This window comes from Phoca vitulina, unplaced genomic scaffold (genome assembly GCF_004348235.1).
Source record: "Phoca vitulina isolate PV1807 unplaced genomic scaffold, GSC_HSeal_1.0 scaffold37, whole genome shotgun sequence".
In the NCBI taxonomy this organism is placed as follows: domain Eukaryota; kingdom Metazoa; phylum Chordata; class Mammalia; order Carnivora; family Phocidae; genus Phoca; species Phoca vitulina.
In genome coordinates, this window is record NW_022589740.1 from 11,024,794 (window position 1) to 11,048,908 (window position 24,115).

Genomic DNA, 24,115 nt, shown 5'->3' on the forward strand with positions numbered 1-24,115 from the left:
TACACCGATTGTCCAGTTACACAATGATGTCTATCCTATTTAAAGACATAAAAGAATGAAGTGTTCCACAGAAGAGAATTTTCTAGTTAAGTATGGATTATCCCTTACTGCCAAGTGAAAACATGTTAATTCTCCTGGGTGGAATTTTCTACAACGAAATGGACACATTTGTCTTCTTAGACAACATTAAATACAATGAAAATTCACTTTTTTTTTTCTTCTGGCATGATTTAGTGGTGTTCTCGTTGACAAGAGAGGTAGGGCCATTTGGCCCTATCTAAATGGCCCAGCTTCTCACGTTTAGAGACCCTGTATCTGCTGTTTATAGATTCTGGACACTCGGTCTGACTAACCTTCTGACAGTGCTCATTCATTATGCCTCCCCACTTTCTGGCTGCAAAGGGCAGGACGACCAGGCTAAGCTGGAGCAGGAGCGTGGTGATTTCTACGGCATTTAGTGCCTATGACCATGTGGGATTTCATGCACAGATTGTCTGATCTCAATGCTGACATTCAGATAAGTCTTTTTTTTTTTTTCATTTCTTATTTCCTGGTTCACAGTAGTTGACATTTCTGTATAAGAGATCTTTCGATAAATTAGGTATTGTCATGTTTTTTTTTTTTTTAGCAGGCAAATTTTCTAATTAATTTTATTTCAGCTCCTCCGGCTACTCCCTGCTTAGGGAGGAAGGATATTGAACATCTCTAGACTCTTAAGGGGAGCAGCTGCTAAGTGAAATCAGCACCTCTGCCTAAGGTGGGAACGGAAGTGAGCCCTTCCTGGTAATAACAGCCACTAGGCTGTGCAGGTGCGTCTCTAAGCGTTCTGTACGTGTGACTCTCGTGGGTTCTTCCCGCAGACCCTCAGTGTCATCATTCCTGTGTTCCAGGAGAGATACCTGAGGCTAATTGAAAGTCACAGAGTTGGCATTCCCAGGCCGTGCTCTCAGACACGACCCGGTTGAAGACCTCCCCACTCATTCTGCCGGATGGCTCATTAGAATTTCCAGGCTTCTATGGAGGGACAGAAGCAGGAATGGCAGCCACACTGAGGGCACAGGTCGTGTTCCATCGTTGATGCCCATGGCCACTGCTTGCATGCAAGTAAAGATCTGCTGGAAGAAGGGGTGGGGCAGCAGAGCCCTGCAGGTGCCATAGGAGGCCTGATGGCTCTCAGGCCCCCTGACCAGCTGCCCTGTCACAGGAGCCTCATTTCCCCTTGTTGGGTGCCATGCAGTCATCTACTCAGTGGGCTGGAAGGAAAAGAAAAGCCCAGCAGAAAGAAATAATCATGGCAGTTGGCCCGTCTCCCTAGTGCTCTCTAAAGGTCAGAATTCATCTCCTATTTCCTGGAAAACCACCAACTCAGAGGAGAGGGTAAGAAGAACGTGATTACAAAGAAAGAGACACGGTTACCACCCAGCCTTGAACTTCCTCTCTACTGTTTTGGCAAGAGCACCTGTTGATTGGTTAGATCATCCAAACAGATTCTATCTATCACTGATCAGCAGCTCCTTTGGACGTTGCTTTTTTGAATAGAAAATTCCCTAGATGCCCAGCAGGAGAACTAGCATGGAATAAAGCAAGCTGCTGAAGAAAGTCAAATTCCCAAAAATAGGCACAGGAGGATGGCATGAAAAGGTGCATATTTTTAGCTAGCAATTATAAAGCTCCTGCATTTAATTGAGGTGACAGTGGTGCAAAGTAGAATGTAATTATTTTCTGTCCAGCACCTGTCTTTGAGTCTGCCGCTCTGCTATTCACTTCTGGATGTCGGTGAGAGATGCTTCTCTGCTTTTTTAACCTCTTCCTTATCAGCCCATTGCAACGAAACATCACATAGCTTGAAAGTTATGTATGCATAGACGCATGGGAACATTCAAGGAACAGTGAAATGCTGAGTCCCTCTCTCATACAAACCCTGCATTTCTTTTGGTTATATTTTCAGCCTCCTCCTCTCTTTCCCTCTTCATTCCTTCTCTCCCTTCCTTCTTCCCTTCCTTCCAAAAATATTAAGGCACTGTACAATATACACACATATAAATTTAAAGGCTCCTAGCTAATATGTGCATACACACATATTAATCATATTTAATATATTGTATTCTATATAAATATATTAATAATATAAGTAATAACTAATTATCAATAATTAATGTATACATATATACACATATTTACTGGGAGCCTTTAGTGAAAATATTAACTAGGAATCTTTAAATCTTAACTCTTTAAAATCTTTAAATTAACCAGGGCATAGTCACCTCCACGGTGACCTACTTAGAGGCTACTAGTTGATATGTGTTAGAAATACACACACAGATATTACATATGATATATTCACGCATACCTACATATGCCTAGGAATATATCTCTATTATCTACATCTGTTTATATTTATGTACTGTGCCTGCCTTTGGGATCACTTGCTCTTTATCTCATGTTTTGGATAATTGAGTACATACAACTCAATCAACACTTTACTAAAGCTTAACGATACTGTGATTCTACAGAGATATTTATTTCTATGGAATAGGAACGATATAGATTAGGTAAAGCTCAGTCCCAAGTTTAGAACCTTAAAAACTGCAATGTTATTAGTTAAAAGAATATAGTTTTCACAAGATAAGAAGAATGTACCTAAGAGAGATATATATATTTTTTCTGGCCATTGTGGTACAAAACAAGAAACAATAGGATATATTAACAGCTTAGTGAAGCTAAATTTAGCCATGGGGAAAAATTATAAAATTATAAATTTACCATGGGGTAAAATGGACAATTCTAATTCCTTGAAAGGAAACCAGGTTTTATATTTATTTATCATCTAGAAAAGAAAAACCTAGTTTTTATTAGGTAGTAGAGTCTGTTTGAGAGCATGACACTACTGTGTCTCTTCATAATTATACTGTCAATCTGAAAGGGTAGGTAAGGCCAAGTTCATGGACACCATAACTCCATGAGCCTAAGACCTGATAGAAGTGAGACAGGCTGTCCCTAAAATAAATCAGGCAATAGGAAGATTTTTTTTTCAAAAGAAATATCATGTGAGTGACAAATCCTTTACTTACTCAAGACACTATCTTATCAAGTATCACTCACCAACTTTTAAAAAAGGCCACCTAGGATCAGTCGGTTAAGCATCCAACTCTTGATCTCAGCTCAGGATTTGATCTCAAGGTCATGAGTTCAAGCCCTGGGTTTGGCTCCACCCTGGGCATGGAGCCTATATAAAAAAAAAAAAAGGAAAAAAAAGGCACCTAATGCATGACCACCATGTCACTAGGAACGAACAAGGAAGACAGCCCACAGCCACCAGCATCCCTGGTACTGCAAAGAAAGGAGGAGGCTCGTGAACATTTTCCAGGTTGCTGGGTGTTTTGAGTCTGTCTGTCAGGCTAGTTCAATTTCTCCAAGAATTCCCAGATGTGACAGGCAGTCAACAGCTTTGCTGGGTATGACAAGTTTCATTTCAAAGAGTCCAGCTTGTAATTTCAAGTAGGACAGCTGCTGTTAGAGGTCCAGTCAACTCAAGGTTTTGACTGCTTCCAAGCACTACTTCGTTGAACACACTCCACAATGACAGAACCACCCAGGCCAATGTGGCAAAGGCTGGGGGAAGGAACTCGAAAGTCCCTTAAAGCAAAAGGATATTTTAGCAGCTTTCTGAAACAAGCATTCTACATGTACCTTTTCATACTGAAGGATCCTAGACTTTCTGATATGCAAGAGGAAAGGAGGTATTTCTGGAACTGGGATGGAATCCAGGGGGAAGACTTCATCTTTATCACTCATAACTTACTTATGCTGACTTTGAAAGAATTTTGGATGCGCCTGCTTTCACTCCAGCTCAAATTTTAGTTGGGTTTTACCTACAGTTTTTAAATGATCGGGTTTTTACCTTTTACAAATATTTGACTAGATGTCAATCCCAAGAAGTTAAAAAAATGGCATTCCACGTTTTACACTGACACACATCTAATACACACATTATATAGACACATAAAACACATACACTAACTACACACATGGAATTTTCCAGAATCGTTCCTATTTCAAATATTCCACCCAGATGGTAGCTCACATCCAAGGCCATTTAGTCTAGATTTTAGTACTCAAACTATGGTTTCTGGACCCATATGATCCACTGTGTTCACTTGTTCTAAGAGTGACATTCAGATTTGATTTAGTAGATATTTTCTGAACACCTTCTCCAGTTGCAGGGTTGGTGTTTCAATTCAATATTTAGTGAAATCAGAGGACCTTTATTACGTGGGATATGGCATATTATTTTTTCCTGATTGGCCTCACCAACGCATGATGGAGGGATTGCAACACTCTTGACTGAAATATTTGATGCATAGAACATTTTAGAGAAATGAATTTTTATAAGTTTCAATATAGAATACTTATTATTGGGGTACCTGGGTGGTTCAGTCGTTACGTGTCTGCCTTCGGCTCCGGTCATGATCCCAGGATCCTGGGATCGAGCCCCGCATCCGGCTCCCTGCTCAGCGGGAAGCCTGCTTCTCCCTCTCCCACTCCCCCTGTTTGTGTTCCCTCTCTCACTGTGTCTCTCTCTGTCAAATAAATAAATAAAATCTTTAAAAAAATTTTAAAAAGAATACTTATTATTATATACCATAATTTTGTTATGACTCTATTTTATCATAACATAACATGTTATAGATAATATAATAAAAGATAACCATATAATATTTTGGGCCACTTAATGGGCTCTGTGGCCTTGAGCATGTCATCTGTTTTACAAATGATGATACCGACAACACTATGAATCACTAAATTCTACCTCTGAAATGAATAATAGACTATATGTTAATTAAATGGAATTTAAATAAAAAGATTGCCTTCATAGGTTGTTGTGAGAAAAGTGAATTAATATGTATAACACAGCCAGAAAAGACCATGACATATTCTTGGAGAAACTGAACTAGCTTGAATAGATGGGCACAAAAAACCAAGCCACCTGGAAAATGTAAGTATTCAGTAAATGCTGCTGCTATTACTGTCATTTAAAGCCCTGATTTCCTCATCGGTACCTTGAATGGGTAGATTTAATCTTGATTGTCCCTAAAGTTTCTTTCTCTTGCTGTGGTGTCCTTTAACTTCCTAGGGAGTGACCCATATCCTAGATGAGTGGGCCATTGTAGCAAATAGAAGCATAAAAATAACTATTCTGTCTCTACGCTTTTTTTTTTTTTTTTTAATAATGCCAGAATGATGAAATGATCAGCCCCAGGTAATTCCCCCTGGGGGCTTAACTAGTTGGCTTAACTTTGAATGCTTTGGGAATCCAGAAGGAGAGACACCCCACTCAGCCTTCACGGAGAGCAGAACAGCTTGTCAATTGGTTGTTGTAGCTCCCTGGAGGTTCATTCTGACACGGCAATTTTATGTTATAAATTCAGGAGAATGTTTGGATAGGCTGAGGGCCAGTTGTTCCAACAACTGCTACTGTAAATCCTTCATTCCCCAAGCAGTTGCTCTCTTTCTCAAGTGTCCTCCTATGCAGAATAAACGCTAGTCCTGGGGGCTGTAAACTCCTTAAAATTAGGCTTTGAGCTAGCTGAGTATGGCCTCTCCTAAAAACGGTATTTTTTCCTTACGTTTCCCAGTATTTTGCCTCCACCCAACTTGAGGGCTATATTTTTTGCTTCCAAATGCATAGAAAAAGTATTAAAAAAAAATAATGGTGAGAGACGAAGCAGTTAAGAATATATGGGTGTTTTCGTTTGTTTGTTTTAGAGAACTGTCCAGAAAAGAAAAAAATACTATTCATCAGTCGTTCAATTTCAGGGGAGTTTTACAAAACGAACCACTTCTGATCAGGTGTAGATTTATTGGTAACACTGCTTGCAAAACAATTCAAAGGGAAAAGAAAGACAAAAAGAGAAATAGAGCCTACGTGAGAGGAGGCGTCAAGAGGGATTCTCTTTGGTGGTTCTAGTTGGTTTCTACCACCGTCCCTGACATAGCCTTTGCTGCACGTGAAGAATAACACCAAACCATGACTATTCAATAATAGGTCATTGTTTCGTTGGTCACTACCTGGTATGGAGGTAACCTTGCTGGTTGTCTTATACTCAGCAAACAGGAGACTTACAATGGGACTTTCTCCGGGGCCAACATTAGAGCCACATTCATGGAGAATGCAAATTCAATCAAGGTAAGACTGGTAGGAATACATCAGTGAAAGATTGCATTTATCAGTGATGTCAAGTCCAGCCTGGGTCTTCATATTTCTTTTTGTCACACGATTTCTTCTTGTCCTGTGGCTCCTTCACACGGACTGCATATGCAGGGGACAAAGGTTCTCTAGGAGGCTTTGACTAAGGTCAAATCCCGCCATGTCTAAAAATCCATGACACTCTCTAACTCGGCAAATCGCCCAACAAAATGTTTGGACGTTACATGAATTAAAATTAATTATATAAACTTCCCGAGTGAAAAGGGTCCAGTAGTAAGGGCCATTTCTGCATTATCATATTTAACAATCATCCTTTGTTCAAATGCTGGAATATTGTGCATTTTTCAGTAGGTGCTCATAAACAGCATTCATGTGCAATCTTAATGGTGAGGAAGGTTTTGTTAAGGTGACGTAGGATTGGCCTGCTACTAAATCCAGAGTGTTTTAAAGTGTTTCAGTAGAGTTCATAACACTGCTAATTCATAATATTGATAATAGGATGACCACAAAGTTAATTCTTGTCCAGGCAGACACCTTACAGAAAGCGGGTTTGAGAATCATGGCGGAGAGGGGAGGATTGGTAGCACTAACTCTGGTATCCTTATAACCAGATACCTGCTATTTTCTAAAAGTATGGGTAGCAGGGCTTAGGTACATGATCCATGTCTTTCCCTGAGTTTAAAACTCAACCTAATGTTTTTAGTGGGGGAATCCCACTATCAAATAATGAAAGATTTTACCTCAAAAATGTATGTTTATGAGTTACATGAAACAATGCAAGTGTTTTAATGCTAAATGAAAAATCTCGTTGTACAAATATATACATGATTACGACGGTGTGTAAAACAAATCTAAAAACTCACATATAGGAAAAAAAAACACCTTAGAAGGAAATTTAACAAAAGTCATTGTGCTTGTGGGGCTGTGGGCAATATTTTTCCTCCTTTTATTTTGTGGTAGTCTCTAAATTGATAATAAACATATTTTTAATCAGCACGCATTGCTTTTACAATGGAAAAAATGAACTGGATCAAAGCTACGTTCATACTCAGGTTCAAGATGATTGTTCCCTGAGAGCTGTGAAATTAACCTCAAGTATGGAAGAAGATTCTGACCTTGTAAATGAATGACGGGACCCAAGAGAGGCAGTGCTGGCTGGGACCCAGAGGTCATTTAGATTGTGTATTCCATCTAATCAAGTCATTGGAAGGTGAGATTTTTAGGCTGGAGAGTTAAAAGCCAGTCCTTCTTACATTAGCCAAGAGAGGTGGAAAGTACTCAAGACGTTTATTCAAACAAGTCTGGATTCAAATCTTGAGGCTGTTACTTAACCCTACCTGTCACTTGGACAAATCATTTAAACTCTCTCAGCTTTAAAGAGGAAAGATGACAATAATACCTAGTTGTTAAGGTGGTTTTTGATTTAAACGAGAGAGGGAGAGAGAGAGAGAAGGGGAGATAGAGAGAGGGGGAGAGAGAGAGAGAAGGGGGGAGGGAATATGTATAATTTCCTAGTATCTCATAAGCACCCAATAAATGGCAGCTTTTAAACATTATTATTTGAATCTCTTTGATTTCTCAGTGGTCCCCAGGCCAAAAGAATTTCAATGCCATTTCTCTCAGGTTTAGAAGAGAATGAAGATAATTACCAAAATCTCTGTCCTGCGTGCATCTTCCAATACTGAAGAGGGTAAATATTTAAGGTCATGGAATTTTTTATGGACGAGAGTTATTGTGATACCTGTCCTCCTCCGGTCTCCTCATTTTTTTTAAATTGCAAGATTCCTCAAAAACATTTTTTATTCTCACTCGTTTCTACTTCTCACAAGTGTCATTCTTTCTTGAATGCACTGCATTTGGGATTTTCTTCTATACCACCACTGAAACCACACTCCTCAAGGTCACCAGCGAAATCCATCTTGCTAAATCTGGTGGCTGATCTTTAATCCTGGTGGTACTTGATATATGAGCACAAGGCCATTCCCTCCTCTGTTCCATGTATTTGTTGTTTCTTTACTCTCTCTCCTCCACTGGCATGTAGGCTGTTTGAGGATCGGTACTGCTCTAACCCCAGCCCCGTGAATACTTCTGGGCACGTGGCAGGCACTCAAGAAATGAATGAAAAACTGCAAACATAGTTTGTTGAACAGAAGAGTATTGCAGGTAACACAGAGACTCTAGCTTGCTCTGGGTGATTTAGAAGGGGACCCTAAATGGAATGTGAATGAGTGTTCCCACCTGAAGCCCACCCTGTGGACACCATGAGCATTTCCTGAATACATTCTGGACTTCTGTTCCATGCTCATCATTTATTGGCATGTGTGATGGTTTGGCTTTAAAAAAAAAAGATGCATTTCCTGCCTGGATTTTCCCGCAGTGAGCTTTCTGCATATGCCCATGATGATTTGTGTACCACGTGTGCTGTGCCTGGCATCTGCTCTGCTTCCCGCCCCTTTGTGTGCCCATGCCCACAGGGCATCTGGGAGTTTGCCCGCGTGTTGTAAGGAGGTTGGAAAATTCTCCTCTCTGAGCTCTCTGGCTTCCCCTACTGGGGCTGAGAAAGCTACCAAGTACTGCTAGGCTGGCAGAGCGACAACATCACCCCACACAAGGAGCTAAAAGAGCTGCAGTGGGGATGGAGAACTTTGGAGGACCAATGAGAGAGGAAGACAGAGATTACGGCTCATGGATGGCAGATGGTGGAGGTCTGGTTAGAAATCAGGTTGTCGAGAAACATTTTGTCTTAGGCAGAGCTGGAACATTGGCATTTAATGCCACACAAGGGCCAATGACAGGTCCTGACAATCTTGGGCTCTACTGGTGTCAGGATGGGGTCCTCTCCTTCATCGTCCTGCCCCCGTTTTGGTCCATAATGGAACCTGCAAGTTGGCTCTCGTGAGTCCTGAGTTTGGGATGCCAGTGGGTGTGTTATCTGGGCACTGTGTCCTATTCCAGAGTATTCCACCATTGCAGGGGCATCTCTCTGTAGGTGCAAGGATTGAGGATGTGCCTTGAGGCGCTGGAAATATAGGTATTAAGAGAGGAGATTTCCAGAGAGCCATGGAAAAGGAACTTGCTGTTCAAAGTGACTTCCTGACTTCACTGTTTCCAGAAAGCGCTCTCTCTGGCAGGAATGACTACTGTGTTTCCTGCCAGGGAATGTGCATGTTTTTGGCAATGTGAAATGGGAACATGGGTAGAAAGAATGAACGCATACAAGGAGAGGAAGAAAGATAAATGAGAAGCATTGTTGTCCAAGTCTTTGGAAAGTTACTCATCCTCCCTGATACTGTCTTTTTTTTTTTTTCCACAGAGAAAGTGTCATAGAGTGAGAAAAGCAAAAGCTTTGGAATTAGACACATCTGTGCTTGAATCCTGGCTGTTTCAGTTATGATATTGGCTTAGGCAAGAAACTTAATTTCTCAAGCCTTAGTTTCTTAATCTGTGAAATTGGAGAAATAACACCTATCACATAGTGTTATTTTGAGTTTTAAATGAAATATATGTGCAAAGTGCCTAGCATAGGGTCTGGAATAGAGTCCTCCCTAAATAGTAGTTGAAAAAAAAAAGGGCAGGGGGAGAAAATACAGCATCAGATATGGTAGACCTGGGCTTGCTTTATTTATCAATTTATTCGGCAGATATTTAAATCAAGCATCTGCTTTGTATCTAGAGACGTGTGACATGCTGGACAAGAACATGTCTTCCTAGAGGTTAAAAGTGCAGATAGACAAAAACACATGCAAATATGAATAAATGAGAGAAGTGCACCAAGTACCATCACAAAACAAACAGTAGTGTGAATGGGGGAACAGCTTTATATAGGGTGGTCAGGGAAGGCTTCCTGGAGGAGGGGAGGTTCAAGCTGAGAATGAAAAATGGCAAGAGCCAGCCATGTGAAGACTGGAGGGAAAGAGTTTCAGGCAGAAGGAAGGGTACAAGCCAACGTCCGAGACCAAAGAAACCCAAAGTTGCTGAGATGAGAGACCAGGGCCAGAGTAAGGAAAGAGACACACGTGTTAAGTATTGGCAGTCATTCCCAGGGAAAACTTCTCTTGAGGGTCTACTATTTCCCCCTGCCCCCCCCCCCCAAATGCCACTTTGTAATAATGAAGATTTCTCCTTTGGTTACGAGTCTGTCCTCTATGGGTTTGGAAACAAAATGATGCTCCTTTGTTGAAGTCAGGTGGTCTGCTTCTATTCGAATCATTGGCATTTGATTGTTAGTGTTGTTAGATGACAGAATGGTGTGCTTTTGTGAATGTTCTGTTGTTCTCCACGAGAACCACTGGCTCCATGGCACAAGTCGTCTGGCTCTCTCCACGGGGGGAGATGAAAGGACTCACACTCTGGGGCTGGCTGGAATCTCCTGGAGGAAGTTGTGTTTCTCCCCTGCCCCAGGGCCCTGTGGGGGTTAGCATGCTGCCAGGAAAACTCCAGCTTTATTTCTTGGGCCCCAAGTCAGCCTGCCTCCACCTGAGGCTGAGAGGGGCAAGCTCCCTCTCCTCTGGGCAGAAACTGCCCATCCTCCCCCCGGAACGAGGTTGGTGGGAAGCAGCAAGGGAACTTTATTTCATTCACACCAGATGTAGGGTGGTTATCTTCGTTTTTCTGGTTTTTTTTTTTTTTTTTTTTTGTAGGCTTTAATTGACTTTATTTTTCTTGTATAAAGTATGTGGTGGCCACAGCGGGAGCCTGGGTCCTCTGCACGGAGACTCTGGTGTGTGGGTCGTTATAAGATGGTCAGCAAATCTGATAGGGAGACTATCGGATGGTGAATGCAGTCTGTTTCCAGAGTCGGGGTGAGCTAGCTGTAAGTCTTGGGAATGGCGTCAGAAGTGGCCTCGGTGAAGTAGCCCAGGGTGGCAGTGCGGTCCCTGGCTGAGAGGGGTCAGTCGTCTCTACCGACCCCCGTCAGTAGCTTCTCGGGCACAGGGGCTGAGGCAAGGCCAGTGCCCCTGGGGTCAGGGGTGAGGCGCCCCAGCACAGAACCACAGCGGCTGGTCACCTTGCATGGGACAGTGTGGGGCTTGTCAATCTTGTTCCCCAAGTAGCCTCGCCACACTGGTAGATGGAAAGCTTGTCTGGAATCATGGCCCCACGGATGGCAGTGGCGACCTCTTTGGATCACTTAACACCCAGACCACCGTGTCCATAGTCATCTCCGATGGCAACAGATACCTTGAACCTGGTCCACTGGCCAGCACGGGTCTGCTTTTGCACCAGCATAGTCTTCAAAACCTTATCCTTGAGGGATGCCCCCAGGAAAAGTCAATGATCTCAGATTCCTTGATGGGCAGGGAGAAGAAACAGATCTCCTCCAGGGACTTGATCTTCATGTCCTTGACCAGGAGGCTCAGCTTGGTGACAGGCATCCATTCCTTGTCTTTGGCCTACAGAGAAGCCACTGTGGTCTCCCATTCCATCACCCCTGGGACCCCCAGGCCCACCCACAACCTCGGTGCCATCTGACACTTGGTGTTTTCTTGAGAAGAAGCAGGGCAGTTGTCTTTGAATGGATGGTGGGCAGTGGGCGGGAGGGTAGGAGGAGGCCCGATCACACCACTTACTAGCTGAGTGATCTCAAGTCAGTAAAAGCGGGGAGGATATTCTCTGTCTCTTAATGTTGTGGGGAAGATAAAATTACAAAGCAACTGGTAAACTAGGGATTAATTTACTCCTCCTCTTCTACTTCCTGCCTTTCCTTCTCTTCTCTTCTGTCCCTCCTCTGTTCCTTCCTTTCTGTCATTGATCATTGACTGTCTCATTGCGGGCACGTGCAGAGCCCTCAGGATGGTAGTGAAGCCCCCACAGTCCTTCTGACCGCTTGTCAGAAGTCATGGCCAAGTGCTTGGAGAAGAATGTGATCACAGCACAGATGGTTCCCAACTTATGATGGTTCAATTTACAATTTTTCGGTTTGACTCTGGTGTGAAAGTGATTTGCATTCAGTAGAAACCGGGCTTCAAATTTTGAATTTGGATCATTCCAGGCTAGCGATATGTGTTAGGACACTTTCTTGTGATGCTGGGCAGGGGCAGCCGCAGCTCCTGGTCAACCCCGCAGTCATGAGTGTCAACAACCGATACACTGACAACCATTCTGTATCCATACAGACATTCTGTTTTTCACGTTCAGTACGGTATTCCAGAAATTACATGAGATATCCAACACTTTACTATAAAATAGGCTTTGCATTCGATGACTTTGTCTAACTGTAGGCTACCATGTTCTAAGCACGTGTTATGGTGGGCTCCACTAAGCTATGATGTTCAGTAGGTTAGCTGTATTAAATGCATTTTCGACTTAACAATATTTTCGTCTTATGATGGGTTTATCAGGACATAACCCCGCTGTGAGTTGAGGAAGATCTGAATTTAAAATCAAGTTGGTTGTGGCCAATTTCACCTAATTATGCTTTTTTCTCTGTTCCAGCCCCCCACCAGGCCTGTTCTTAATATATCATGACACTTCATTTGGTAGCATCTTTGGAAAATGAGGAGTTTCATATAAGTGAAACCTTAATTTGTTTTCCAGAAAACTTAAGCCCATCTCCTTGTGACAAATTATACCAGAACTTCCCTAGGCTCAAAGGCACAGAAGGAAATAGGATGTGTAAGTGGTAATGGTACAGAAGCAAGAATTTCCTTCTATGAGAAAGTCCCACCTGGAGAACTGTCCACATCTTTCACATTCAGGCCACATCCCAGCCCAATGACACGAGCCTCCAGGGGTGGGATCCAGGTGCCTGTTGTTTTTAAAGCTCCGCAGGTGATTCTAACACGTGGCCCATGTTGAAAGCGCTGTTGTGTGGTTTCTTAACACCCCGAACCTCTATGTTTCTGTGGGTTATGTGTCTATGTTTCTATGAATTAAAAAGAGGGAGGAGGAGGAGCAGGAGAAGAAGGAGGAGACTACCATGGTGTGGCCACCAGAGGCCAATGCCATGGTCCACAAGGATGGGGGTAGGGAAGTGTGAGTCACGTCATTATGGAAATGAAGAAGACAGACCAGCTCCAGAGGGAGCCTGAGCTCTGGCCGCAGCTGATCACAAACCGTGGAAGTGGGCAGGAGAATAAAGAAAGCGCAAGAGAGAAAAAGGCCAGATGAGAAAGAGAAAAAAAAGCAAATCCGATTTACAAGAAAGAAGGGATTGGCAGGCAGGACATTTAAATTCTCTTTGAGGGAGAAAATAACTAAGTAAAGCCGATAAAAATCAAAGATAAATGATAGAGATGATAGTGGCAGTGATCATTTTTATGCAGTGTATGTTTGTCCTCCCCGATTAGGATAATTTTCTCTGGTCAAGGTTTAGATTTGGTGAAGGCAGAAAATAAATTGGGAGAATGGTCTATTGGGCGACACATGATCAGCATCAGGCTAATGGCCCCAGGGCTGAAACCTTGGGATTTGATGAATGTATTCATTGCCTGGGCATCATACCTAATAAGAAGAAGCATAAACACTAATATAGATGGAAATGTGCGTGAATGAGTTCAAATGACAGGAGGTACTGTATACACATTGATTAGCACGGAAGAGAGAGCAGAGAGTATCTGGCTCTTGGACACCTGGTTTACAAATAACCTGCGCTCGTCAATGGCCTCTCTAGCTCCTTCCCATTTAATTTCCCCTTGGCCCTCCTGCAAACACCGTGGGTCCAAACCACAACAAAACATACAGGTTTGAGTACATTCTGTGGGATTGAAGCGATGGAAGGAAATACATTGGGAACCACCTGTGTCCTTTGGAGCTGTAGTTTTCAAACTGTAGTTCTACAGTCTTTGGTCAAATGAAGTGTTACTAGGAATGGCTAGAGAACTCAGATAAATTTAAAACAGAGAAAGGGTAAGCCAGCGTCTGTTATGCTTTTTCTCCTTGCATTTGGCCATGAAGGAGATGTTGGAAGAAGCAGAGCTTGGAAAAGATGTGAATATGAGAGGTGACATGAGATTTCCAAATAAGACTGGACAATCTATGTGATAGCTCAGCCCTTCCGACCGCCCCCCCCCCCGCCCCGTATTTCCCCCTTCACTTGTTATACTGCCTTAGAGTCCCCTAATCAATAATTCCTTTGGTTCCAGGGTGCCTGGGTGGCTCAGTTGGTCAGACCTGCCTTTGGCTCAGGTCATGATCCCAGGGTCCTGGGGATTGAGCCCCGTGTTGGGCTCCCTTCTCAGTGGGGAGTCTGCTTCTCCCTCTGCCTCGCCCCCTGCTCTTGCTCTCTCTCACTCTCTCTTTCAAATAAATAAATAAAATCTTAAAAAAAAAAAATTCCTTCGGCTCCATATGCATCCTCCGTCAGAAGCTTAAGTCGGTTACAGAGACCAAAGGGCTCTCAGTCCCACATCCATGAATATGAATTCAATAATACTGGCCTCCAGATTCCCAGGTAAGCTCATCTGCAGTAAGATCATGGCATTGTGCCAGTTGGGAGATGGGCAATGCTAGAGGAATGAGATGGGGAAATTCTATTCGGGTGTCCAAAGAGGCTTTGTTGGGGGCAGGGGGTGGGGTGGGCTCTGGGAGCAATGTTGCAGAGAAAGAGGGAACAGGTTCTAAAATGTTAATACATTAACAATTTTGTTGAGGGTCAATCCTGTCCCAGAGAAGGGGATGACAATCTTTTTCTTTGCAACTACACTTCTTGGTTTCCTGTTCTCAGTTTCATCATAGCAAACCAGTAGTTTGCTGTATTATTTACATGACTTTATGAGACAGTGGGTTCTGGGCTGTAAATAGATCTTTGGATCACAGCCCATTTACAAGCTGCTGGCTTCCTGAAATGCATGATTGACTGTTTATCATGGAAGAGATTACATCTACAAAAACTGTTAATGAGAAATATGGAGGTGCACACATTTCAACAGTGCTCAGAGGTTAAAAGTTCATCCAGATGGGGTATCTCTGAGGGACTAGAAGGAATGTAAGGCAGTGTTTATGGCTCCTGTGATCCAAACTTAGTTGTTGCCATGAAAAGGCATCTACTACAGTGGTTCTTAACTCTCTGGAGTGATTCATCCTGGGGGAATCTGAGAATTGGATGCATTCTTCCCATAATATGCTTATATGTACAAAATTTTGCATATATTTTCAGGGGATTCACAGAACTTAATGGAGACTTATTGCTTTTCTTAGACATGAGGCTAAGAACTCTTACTCTATTGAATTCAGGGAAAACACTAGTCCATGTATTCCTTTTTGTGGATAGTAATATTCCTATTTGAGAATCGGCTGTAGGGTAGGGGTGGAGAATCCATCCCAGTGCTTCTAGAAACTAGTGCATTTAACATTTGAAAAGAGGATTCAAGAGCTTGTACAAAATACAGAAAGATGTATAAGGCATGGTGTTTCTCCTCAAGGAAAATTAGATTTGGTTAGATTGGAGTATAAAAGTAGTGGTACCAGTAGTTGTGGCTGGAAAGGTAGACCAGATCCAGACCAGAAAGGGCCTTGAAAGCTACATTAAGGAGATGAAACTTAATTCTGAAGGCCAGTATGTTCCAACCTAATAGTCTTTCTGGTACAGTCCTCACTATTTCGCCATTTCTATATACCAACACTACAATCAGATTGTTTTCTTCAACTTGAGTCCCCTTTACAATTTGTGTTTATTTAGACTTACTATTCAAGGTTTTGTGTTTTGTTGTCATTATTTGTAATCTATATGCAAATTAATACATGCCTCTTAAAAATATTGATTTGCCTTCCTCCTGAAATAATCTCATATGCAATCAGTATTCCTCACTTTGGCAAATACTGCTAAGGACAGTGGGGGTTTCTGATTGGGGGGGAGGTTGTGTTAGGAGAGTTGCTCTTTAAGACGTGTCATTCCACAGTCAAGTGTCAGCTGGAACGGAGGGGCTGGTGGTGTGGCCAAGCAGAACCCATTGGTCAAGGCAAACACAGTGAGACCCTGGCCTAGGAGGCAGAGTGGGAATACATACTGGAGGTAATATGTGAAGTCTCTGAAACTCAGTTTAGAAAGGCTATGTTAGAATTGACACTCAAGCCAATTGTTAGGTAAATTCTTTAGTAAGTCATCTCTTAAAGGGAATGCAATAATATGTTTATTTCTTGTATATTTATATTTTATTTACTGTACTGTTTTATTTTTCTCAGGAAAAGAGTACTTTCTGTGTTCTTCCATTGCCTCGAATCCACTGATAATGTTTGGTGACTATGGCTGGGAAAGGTCAGGGGCATTTCTGTTGGTTCTGAGAGAGTCTGAGACCTTGATAGTGAGAATGGAAGTCAAGTGGGCATTTTCTGTACACTTCTGTGGACTCCTCCATTTTGTTTCATTTTTCTGGTTAGCTGAAAAATAGATATAATTCTCACCCCATTGTTGTGCAGTTCAAATGACACAGGGATGCAACAGAACTTTGTCTATTATAAGGTGTTCTTCTACATTATATAAGATGAAAGATGTTAGCATCATTATTAGCTGTCCTGGCAAGGAATTGTGTAAATGACATTTCCTTCAAATTTCTTTTTTATTTCAGTGAATATTTTCCGGGAAGAACGTAGAGTGAGTCAATCTCCAAATGGGGGGCTTCTAGTTAGTCTGATTAAAATACTATCCTGGACAAGAATAATTTCAGTTTGCCCTTGATGCCGAAGTATCAAGTGGCCTGGTCATTGTGCTTACATTTTCCTTGTAGGCATATGATGGCTGCTACATAGGGGCATAAAGGGCATTCCAGAAATACCAACCAACGGTGTATTCTTTTTGTTCCAGGAATCTTGAAGTCTAATAAATATTTGTTCAGATTACTCCAGAAATGAGAGAGAAAATGGGTTCCTACTTCGAAGTCATTTTTAACATGGTCATACCTGGTATTTAGAATATGTTGACATATGGTGGGAAGTGCTCAGTCCTTGCAGAAAGATGCTCTTGGTTCAAGTTCTAAAGTTGCTACTAACTAGCTGCATGACTCTGGGCCTGTCACATAAGTCCCTGAGTTTTGGTTTCCCTCTATAACGTGGAGATACTAATAGTGACCTTAGCAAGGTTCATTGTCATATCAAATAAGATGACATGAAGATGATCTTTGTTAAATATGAAGCACTATATAGACATCATCACCACTGTCGGCATCATTGTTACAATGAAAGTATCTATTGAGTGTTTATTATGTTATCTGCATCCATTAACTTATTCAACTCTTATAATTAATCTCATAAATGCAATTATTATTATCTGGAGGAAAAAACAAAGGCATCTAGAGATTAAATAGTCTGTGGAATGCCATGCATTAAAGAGCAAATCTGGGATTTGAAGCCAAGCAAATGGATTCCAAAACCTGCATCATCCTTATTCCTAGGAAGTGATATTCTAATCATCTAAAAGAGTTTCAGAACTTTCAAAAATCAACCTGCACCCCACTGTGTGTTGAGAACACAATATGGAGAACATTTTTAAGGGAGCAGTACTTCTTCTGCATCTTTTTCCCATGATCTCATTTAAAATATTTAGATTTAAATTATGTTAAGATGACATTTAGATGAATTTAAAAGGAGTTAGGTACAATTCAGCATCTATCTCAAAGAGCATTTCTATTTCTCTCCAAACATTGTGTTGGAGAGAACTGTTTTTTAAACTGGATACATGACTCTATGACTTTCAGCCATTTGGCCTAAAAAGCCTTTTCCTTTGCAGCTCGAAGAGTGTTCTTCCCTCATGACCTTAGGAGTCTACTGTGCTTGTTTGGGCATTGGTGTTCAACAGGGAAGACATTGGGAGGTTACGTCTGTGTTTCCTCTTGTCTGTACTCTCTGTCCATTAAGATGAGCAAAGAGGGGAGCTGGAATGTAAAGGTGGGATGACAAGTCTCTGAGGTCAAATTGTGCCTCACTGACAATTTTAGCGAGGACTACGAAAACACAAGGGCAAGAGTAGACATCTGTGCTTACACTCGAGTTAGTCTCTGTAGTTACTCATAGAATAAATGTAATTAGAATGAGAAGTCATCCAGTGCTTCCTAGAAGCCACACACCATGCCAACATTCTTTACCCATGCTAGAATGCTGAATTCTCTCAGTAACTCAGGGCCATAGAGTAACTGGGGTCTTCAAGAACATTTCTTACACGATGCTGAGACCCTAACCTGCCAAGTAACACTCAGCCACCGGCCCATGGTATTAAGAGTCTGACAAGCATCAAATTTTCCAAGCAAGGAACATCTTGGACTTTGTGGTCCTTCCCTGGATATAATAGGCCTGTTGGCAAAAAGAGAAGAAACCTCTTTGTTTAGAAGTCATGTTTGCTTGGTTTTTATGAATCTGTGAAAAGATGGGTAGAAAGTTGCCCCTCAGTTTCCCAAATGTGGCAGAGATTGTGATGGAATATGAACATACACGTTAACTATGTCCTCATAAGGAAACACATGTCCCTGCACTGAAGGTAGCAGTCTTGGGCCTCCAGAGTCTCATCGGTAGGGCACAGACAACACTCCTCTGTTGCCCTCCCTAGTATCTCTGGGAGATTCACCAGTTCTGGAGCCTGGGACTGTCAAACAAGAAAAGGAAGCCGTGTGAGTGACATCTGGATACTGCTCAGCCTCGTCCTCAGCAGGGTATGGATGGAGGGCATGTGAGACCCTCGGGCCAATCTTGATCTTTTGGTCTATTGTGATATTTGTCTCATTGTGTTCCTTTAACATTTTTTTAAAAAGATTTTTTTATTATTTATTTGACAGAGAGAGAAAGCACAAGCATGGGGAGCAGAAGGGGGAGAAGCAGGCTTCCTGCTGAGCAGGGAGCCCGATGTGGGGCTCGATCCCAAGACCCTGAGATCATGACCTAAGCCGAAGGCTTTACTGACTGAGCCACCCAGGCGCCCCTCATTGTGTTTCTTAAAAAAAAAAAAAAAAAAAAGGATCAAAGTATAATCTGTACCAAGAGGAGGAAGTATGGCCAATTCTAGAACACATGGGTATTATTAGCACTCCCCTTAAAGCGGATGGTCCTGGGGCTTCATGGAGTTAAGTCACTTGAATGATGAAGCCAGAATTGGGATCCCGGTTTGTCTGCTTCTAGAGCTTGCTAACCACCACATGAGCATACTGCCCATAACTGAAGCAGATGGTCCTGAATCAAACCTGAGTCCATAAACCAAATCTATGACTCCCTAAGGAGATGTAACACTGCATTAGTGGAGATTTTAAGGCAATTTAATGGATATTAAATACGTATCTCTCCTCTAATGTATATTCCTCTGAATTCATTCATTTGCTCGTCTATTAAATAAAGATTTATCGAGTGTTTGCTACGTATATGCTGTGCTACTGAGGGATAAGGGATGAGTGAGTGCAGGGAAAACAGAATAATGAATTAGACACAGATTCCGCTCTCAGGAGCTTACATGAGAAGCCAGAGATATACGTAAATGACTTAAGGTATAAATGATGAGCACCACAAGACAGTTGCAGATAAAGGAGTGCAGTGTATTCTAGGGGTGTGTGTGGGTGTGTGTGGGTGTGAACGCGTGCGTGCACACGTGTGCATTCGTGGGCACGTATGTGTTGGCAATTGGTTATGGCGAATGAGAGAGCTCTAGGTTTGAACAAATGCAGGGAAGCAGGCAATAAAAAAATAACTGCAAGAAGACTGGTTTAGTTAGCATGAAAGGTCCATAAAAAAGTGGTGGAATTTAAGACCGGAAATAGAAGCAACGCGTTACACCTTCCATGCAGAGAGCGATGCCATTGGTTCTGTGCTTTGGTAGGAAGTAGCTGGCATTACTGAGCAGCAGGGGCCAGGAAACCACAGCTTGTGGCCACATTTGGCCCATGGGCTGTTTTTCGATGGCCAGTAAGTAGGGAATGGCTTTGAGATTTTGAAGCATTGTTTAAAAACAAATAAGCACATAAACATAGAAACTATGTGACAGAGACATTCTGCAGCACACAAAACCTGAACGTTTGCCAACCCCTCGGCGTATAGAACAGATTGCTGGAGGGTACTGGATTAGGGGAGACCAAATTACTGGGGGACAGCAATAGTCTAGACAAGGAAGACGAGGAGGGTGTGGGTGACAGCGTGAAGTCTGGAAACTCAGGAGCCTGGAGGGAGACAAAGCTGGATATTTGTGCACTTGGGAGTTGTCTCAAAATGAGACCTGAAATTCGAATAGTGAATGAAAGGGGAAAGAGCCAAGGATCGATCTTTGATAAGTGTCTGTTTATAGAGTGGGGAGGAAGAAGAGGAACGAGCAAGCCCGCTGAGCTAATATCATTGCTTCCATTTGTTCCATTAGCACATGCTCTATGCCCTTGGCCGATCTTTGCCTCAAGGTGCCCTCCTCCAGTGAGAACGTGACGATACCGAGATGCTCCCGCTTCGGCTGCTAGGACAGAACAGGGAGCTACTCCTTCAGTTTCGCCTCTCAGGCTATGTGTCCATCATCTTCCAAATACAGCTCGATCCCAGGTCCCCTCTAATTCTCCCCAAGCTGCCTCTTCTCTGTGTCCCTGTGGCATCCCTGGAAGCTTCTTGATTGATGAGGTTTAAGGACAAATCAGTTTATTTCTCCCCTCCCCCCATACATCCTGAATTGATGGACCAGATAAGCGTCCTTAATAGTCTAGTTGCAAAGTTTGCTTCTACACTTTAGAATCACTACCACACAGGAGAGCTAGCTGTAGGAAAGGAAGCAGGACGCTCGTGTGGCCATACCATAAAGACTGTGACATGTACTGCAAAGGCCCCCAAGAGGCCACCAGGAGACTACCAAGGTTTATAGCAATTGTAGGGAGCAGGAGAAGCGACTGATGTCTCTGGAGGCCTATCTGAGTAAGAGCCAGACGACTCCACTTTGGGAGGGTATGGAGAAGCACCAGGCCCACGAGCAGAGGGGCGGGTAAGTGAGAGGACCCAGGCAAGCAAAGAGGGGAAACAGTCTGGACTCTCTGTGAGGCACAGGGCAGAGAAAACTACACTCAGCTACACTCTGCCTCCATGGAGTTTGAACTCCGACGAGCAAATTATGGAGAAGCTTGGTGTTCAAGTTTGAGATGAATGAAGTGATGGTGGTGAGTGGAGGAGGGAGGGCAGCTGTGTTTGCAGGGATGTGTGTGTGGATTTTAAAGTCTTGGATTTGGGAGCAGCGTACGTTCTGGATGCAGCCATGATTCCCAGGTGTGACTGACAGGGGGCGGCAAGGTGGCCCCTGTGGGGACCAGCAGCTGAGAGAGGACAGCAGATGGGAGGAGACGTCAGCATGGAAATGGAAGGTGGCAAATGAGTCTCTAGACTTTCTAGGAAATTTACAGGACTGCTGAAATGGGTAGTTCTGGTAAGTTTTCATGGTTGGCATTGGGGAAACTGTTAGCACGCGGTCAGCAGGAAATCCGTCCTACATGCAGCAGGCTCCGGGGTTCATGCACCTCTTTGGAGCTGGAGGAAGTGTTTGAACTGAATCTCCTTGCGGGTACCAGCAGTCGTGGCTGTGAACCCCATCTGTGCCCTGGGTTCTCTATATATACAAGGTGGCCAGACTACCTGGGTCTATGGACACTCAAGGATTAGAGATGGAAACTTTCACACCAAACCTGGAAGGGGCTGAAGGTTCTCACAGAGGTCATGCGGATGCTTTCTGGACATGGGTCTTGCTTACTGGAATCAAGTCCTGTTTTCCTAAATGTTCAGTTTCTCAAACTCAGAAACTGCCTCCTTCCCCTGCTCCCCTCCCTCCTGGGAGTCTCAGTGAGCCTGCCACAGTCCTGGGCACAGGGACACCATCATGAGCAAGAGGGCTCCAGACCACGCCTGGAGGAGCTGAGGGTCTGGTCGGGGAACTGGCTGAGAGCGACTCACTCCAGCCCCTCCCTACCCTATCTGCCTCCTTGTGGTTGAACCTTTCAGGGTCTGGTCCTGGCAGCCCTCTGAAGGAGAAGTGCCCCGCCCCCCCGGAGTCCCCAAAGATAATCATTCCAGGATGCCCACGCAGACTTGAGGTGGTTCAAAGCCTGAGTGAGGCTTCTGCTCAGGTTTAAGCTGCTCTTTTAACTTCCCCTGTCAGTAGGCAGGCTCAAGTGACCTCTGAGGATAGTCTCTGCTTGCTGAGGTGGGCAGGGAATCCGCTCAGAGGGGGTTCAGTGAGACAATATCTGATAAGAGCATTTCCCACAGCGATGAAATACCGCGGTGTTGAGTCCTGCCTCCTCATTTACTAATCAAGTCCGTTTGCATCTCCTCGTCTGTCAGGTGAGGATAATGATCCTACCTCTCTCCTTGGGACGTTTGTAAAGATGGCAGCAGTTAATACATGTAAAGATTTAGCATGCTGCCTGGCACATGGCAAGTACTCGTTAAATGTTAACTCATGTTATTTCTGTTCACTCTAACAGAAGGTCTCTGTGATGATGCCACATTTGCAAGACACTTGCACCAGATGTAAGAAATATTTCAGTAGTTATTGGAGGACACTTCAGAAGCTACAGAAGTTTCCAGCATTCCGTGGGCACGTCCCTCCCTTTTCTACCTGCATGGATTAGCATGTGAGCATAGCAGTCCTGTGTCACTAAGATATGTGACAATAAGCCCATCAGTGATTCCCTACTCCCAAGCAAAGGGAAGCCCTGAAGGGAAGTATTTTCCAGGAAGAAACCTATTTTCTCTCCTCAACTCATTTGGTGGAGGCAATCGGAAGCATTGGGGTGAGCTTCAAGAGGGTGCTGAGGCCCGGCTGCACACACTTCATTAAATCTGGGCAGAAAAAGTAGTGTCTTAGCTACTGAGGGGAGGAGGCTACAGGAGCCAATGGAAACTGAGGAACGTTGCGAGCTTGGCTGGAATAAAGAACAGTTGGTGTGTGATTCAAGAAAATGTTTCGATGGACAAAGGGAATATGGAGGGGACTCTGCCACTCATGGGAAACATTATTTACATACCAATTCCTTCTTCTTCATGCACTCCATGAGGATGATGAACAGATGCTGGGCTTGGGTCCGAGTGTATGTGAAAGTCTTCTGGATGGTCACCAGCAGCTGGTCTCTCAGAGATTCATTGATAAGTCTGCAATTAGAAACAATGTCAACCACAGGTCAACCCAGCTCCTCTTCAGTACATGTTCCTGAGAAATATTCTAGAACACAGGAAAGCACTGTGGGGATTGATTTTAAACAGGAGTTATTTCTTCCTGTATTTTTCTGGCCACGGTTATTTCAACTGCGATAATTAAAAAAAAAAAAAGTGCACTTAAAAATAAATCCATTTTAATGTCTCAGAACCTAAAAGAGTAGTCAGAAGATGAATTTCGTTCTTTTTTTTCTTTTTCTCTTTTTTTCTTTTATATGGCATGTGTCTAATACCCTGTTCCTCAAATGCCGTTATCAAAGAAAGCCTTACTCATTAGCATCTTGGTAAAAATTTACTGCATTACTTATATGAAGATTTAAATTTCAACTTCATCTCTAATTGTGGGGGAAAAGCTTCCATCTCAGTAATTTGAGCACCAATGAGGAGCAATGGGACTTATGTTTCTTCTAAGACCATTTCCTGTAGGTGGTAACTTATCTGACCTATGATTCAGGTCATCATTTATGTCAAGCATTGGCTGTGTTACAGCCAAAAAGAGTCTGATTGACAGGAGGTCTAATATGGACTATTTCAGTAAGAGAGAGCTTTTGTGCTATAGAAGAATGAGGGAAAGCAAGGGAGGTACATGATACCCAACCACTGCCCTGTTGCCTCTCGAAGCCGAACCAGCTAACTTTTAACTCCGCCCTCACTAAATGACCTGGTGAGAACTGGGTTATCTTTATTAGCCATCAGGGGATGAAAAATCACTTTACTGTTCATAGATTCTGTCCAAAATCAGGAAGATAAAACTTCTTTCAAGGACCAGCGACAAAATTACCATACTTTGCCTAGCATTTTATGGTCTTATCATTTTTCCCCCAT

General features: G+C 43.0%; 1 protein-coding gene and 1 pseudogene across 8 annotated transcripts in view; both read right to left on the minus strand.

The window, feature by feature from the left end:
* TRPM3 (transient receptor potential cation channel subfamily M member 3) overlaps positions 1–24,115 on the minus strand; it is a 919,507-nt gene that overhangs the window by 144,687 nt on the left and 750,705 nt on the right. For all 8 annotated transcript variants that reach the window (XM_032427586.1, XM_032427585.1, XM_032427583.1 and 5 more), the window contains one exon: positions 23,104–23,227. In XM_032427586.1, coding sequence (XP_032283477.1) covers positions 23,104–23,227 — 124 coding nt within the window. The remainder of the gene's footprint in view (positions 1–23,103; positions 23,228–24,115) is intronic.
* LOC116646698 lies at positions 10,827–14,170 on the minus strand (annotated as a pseudogene).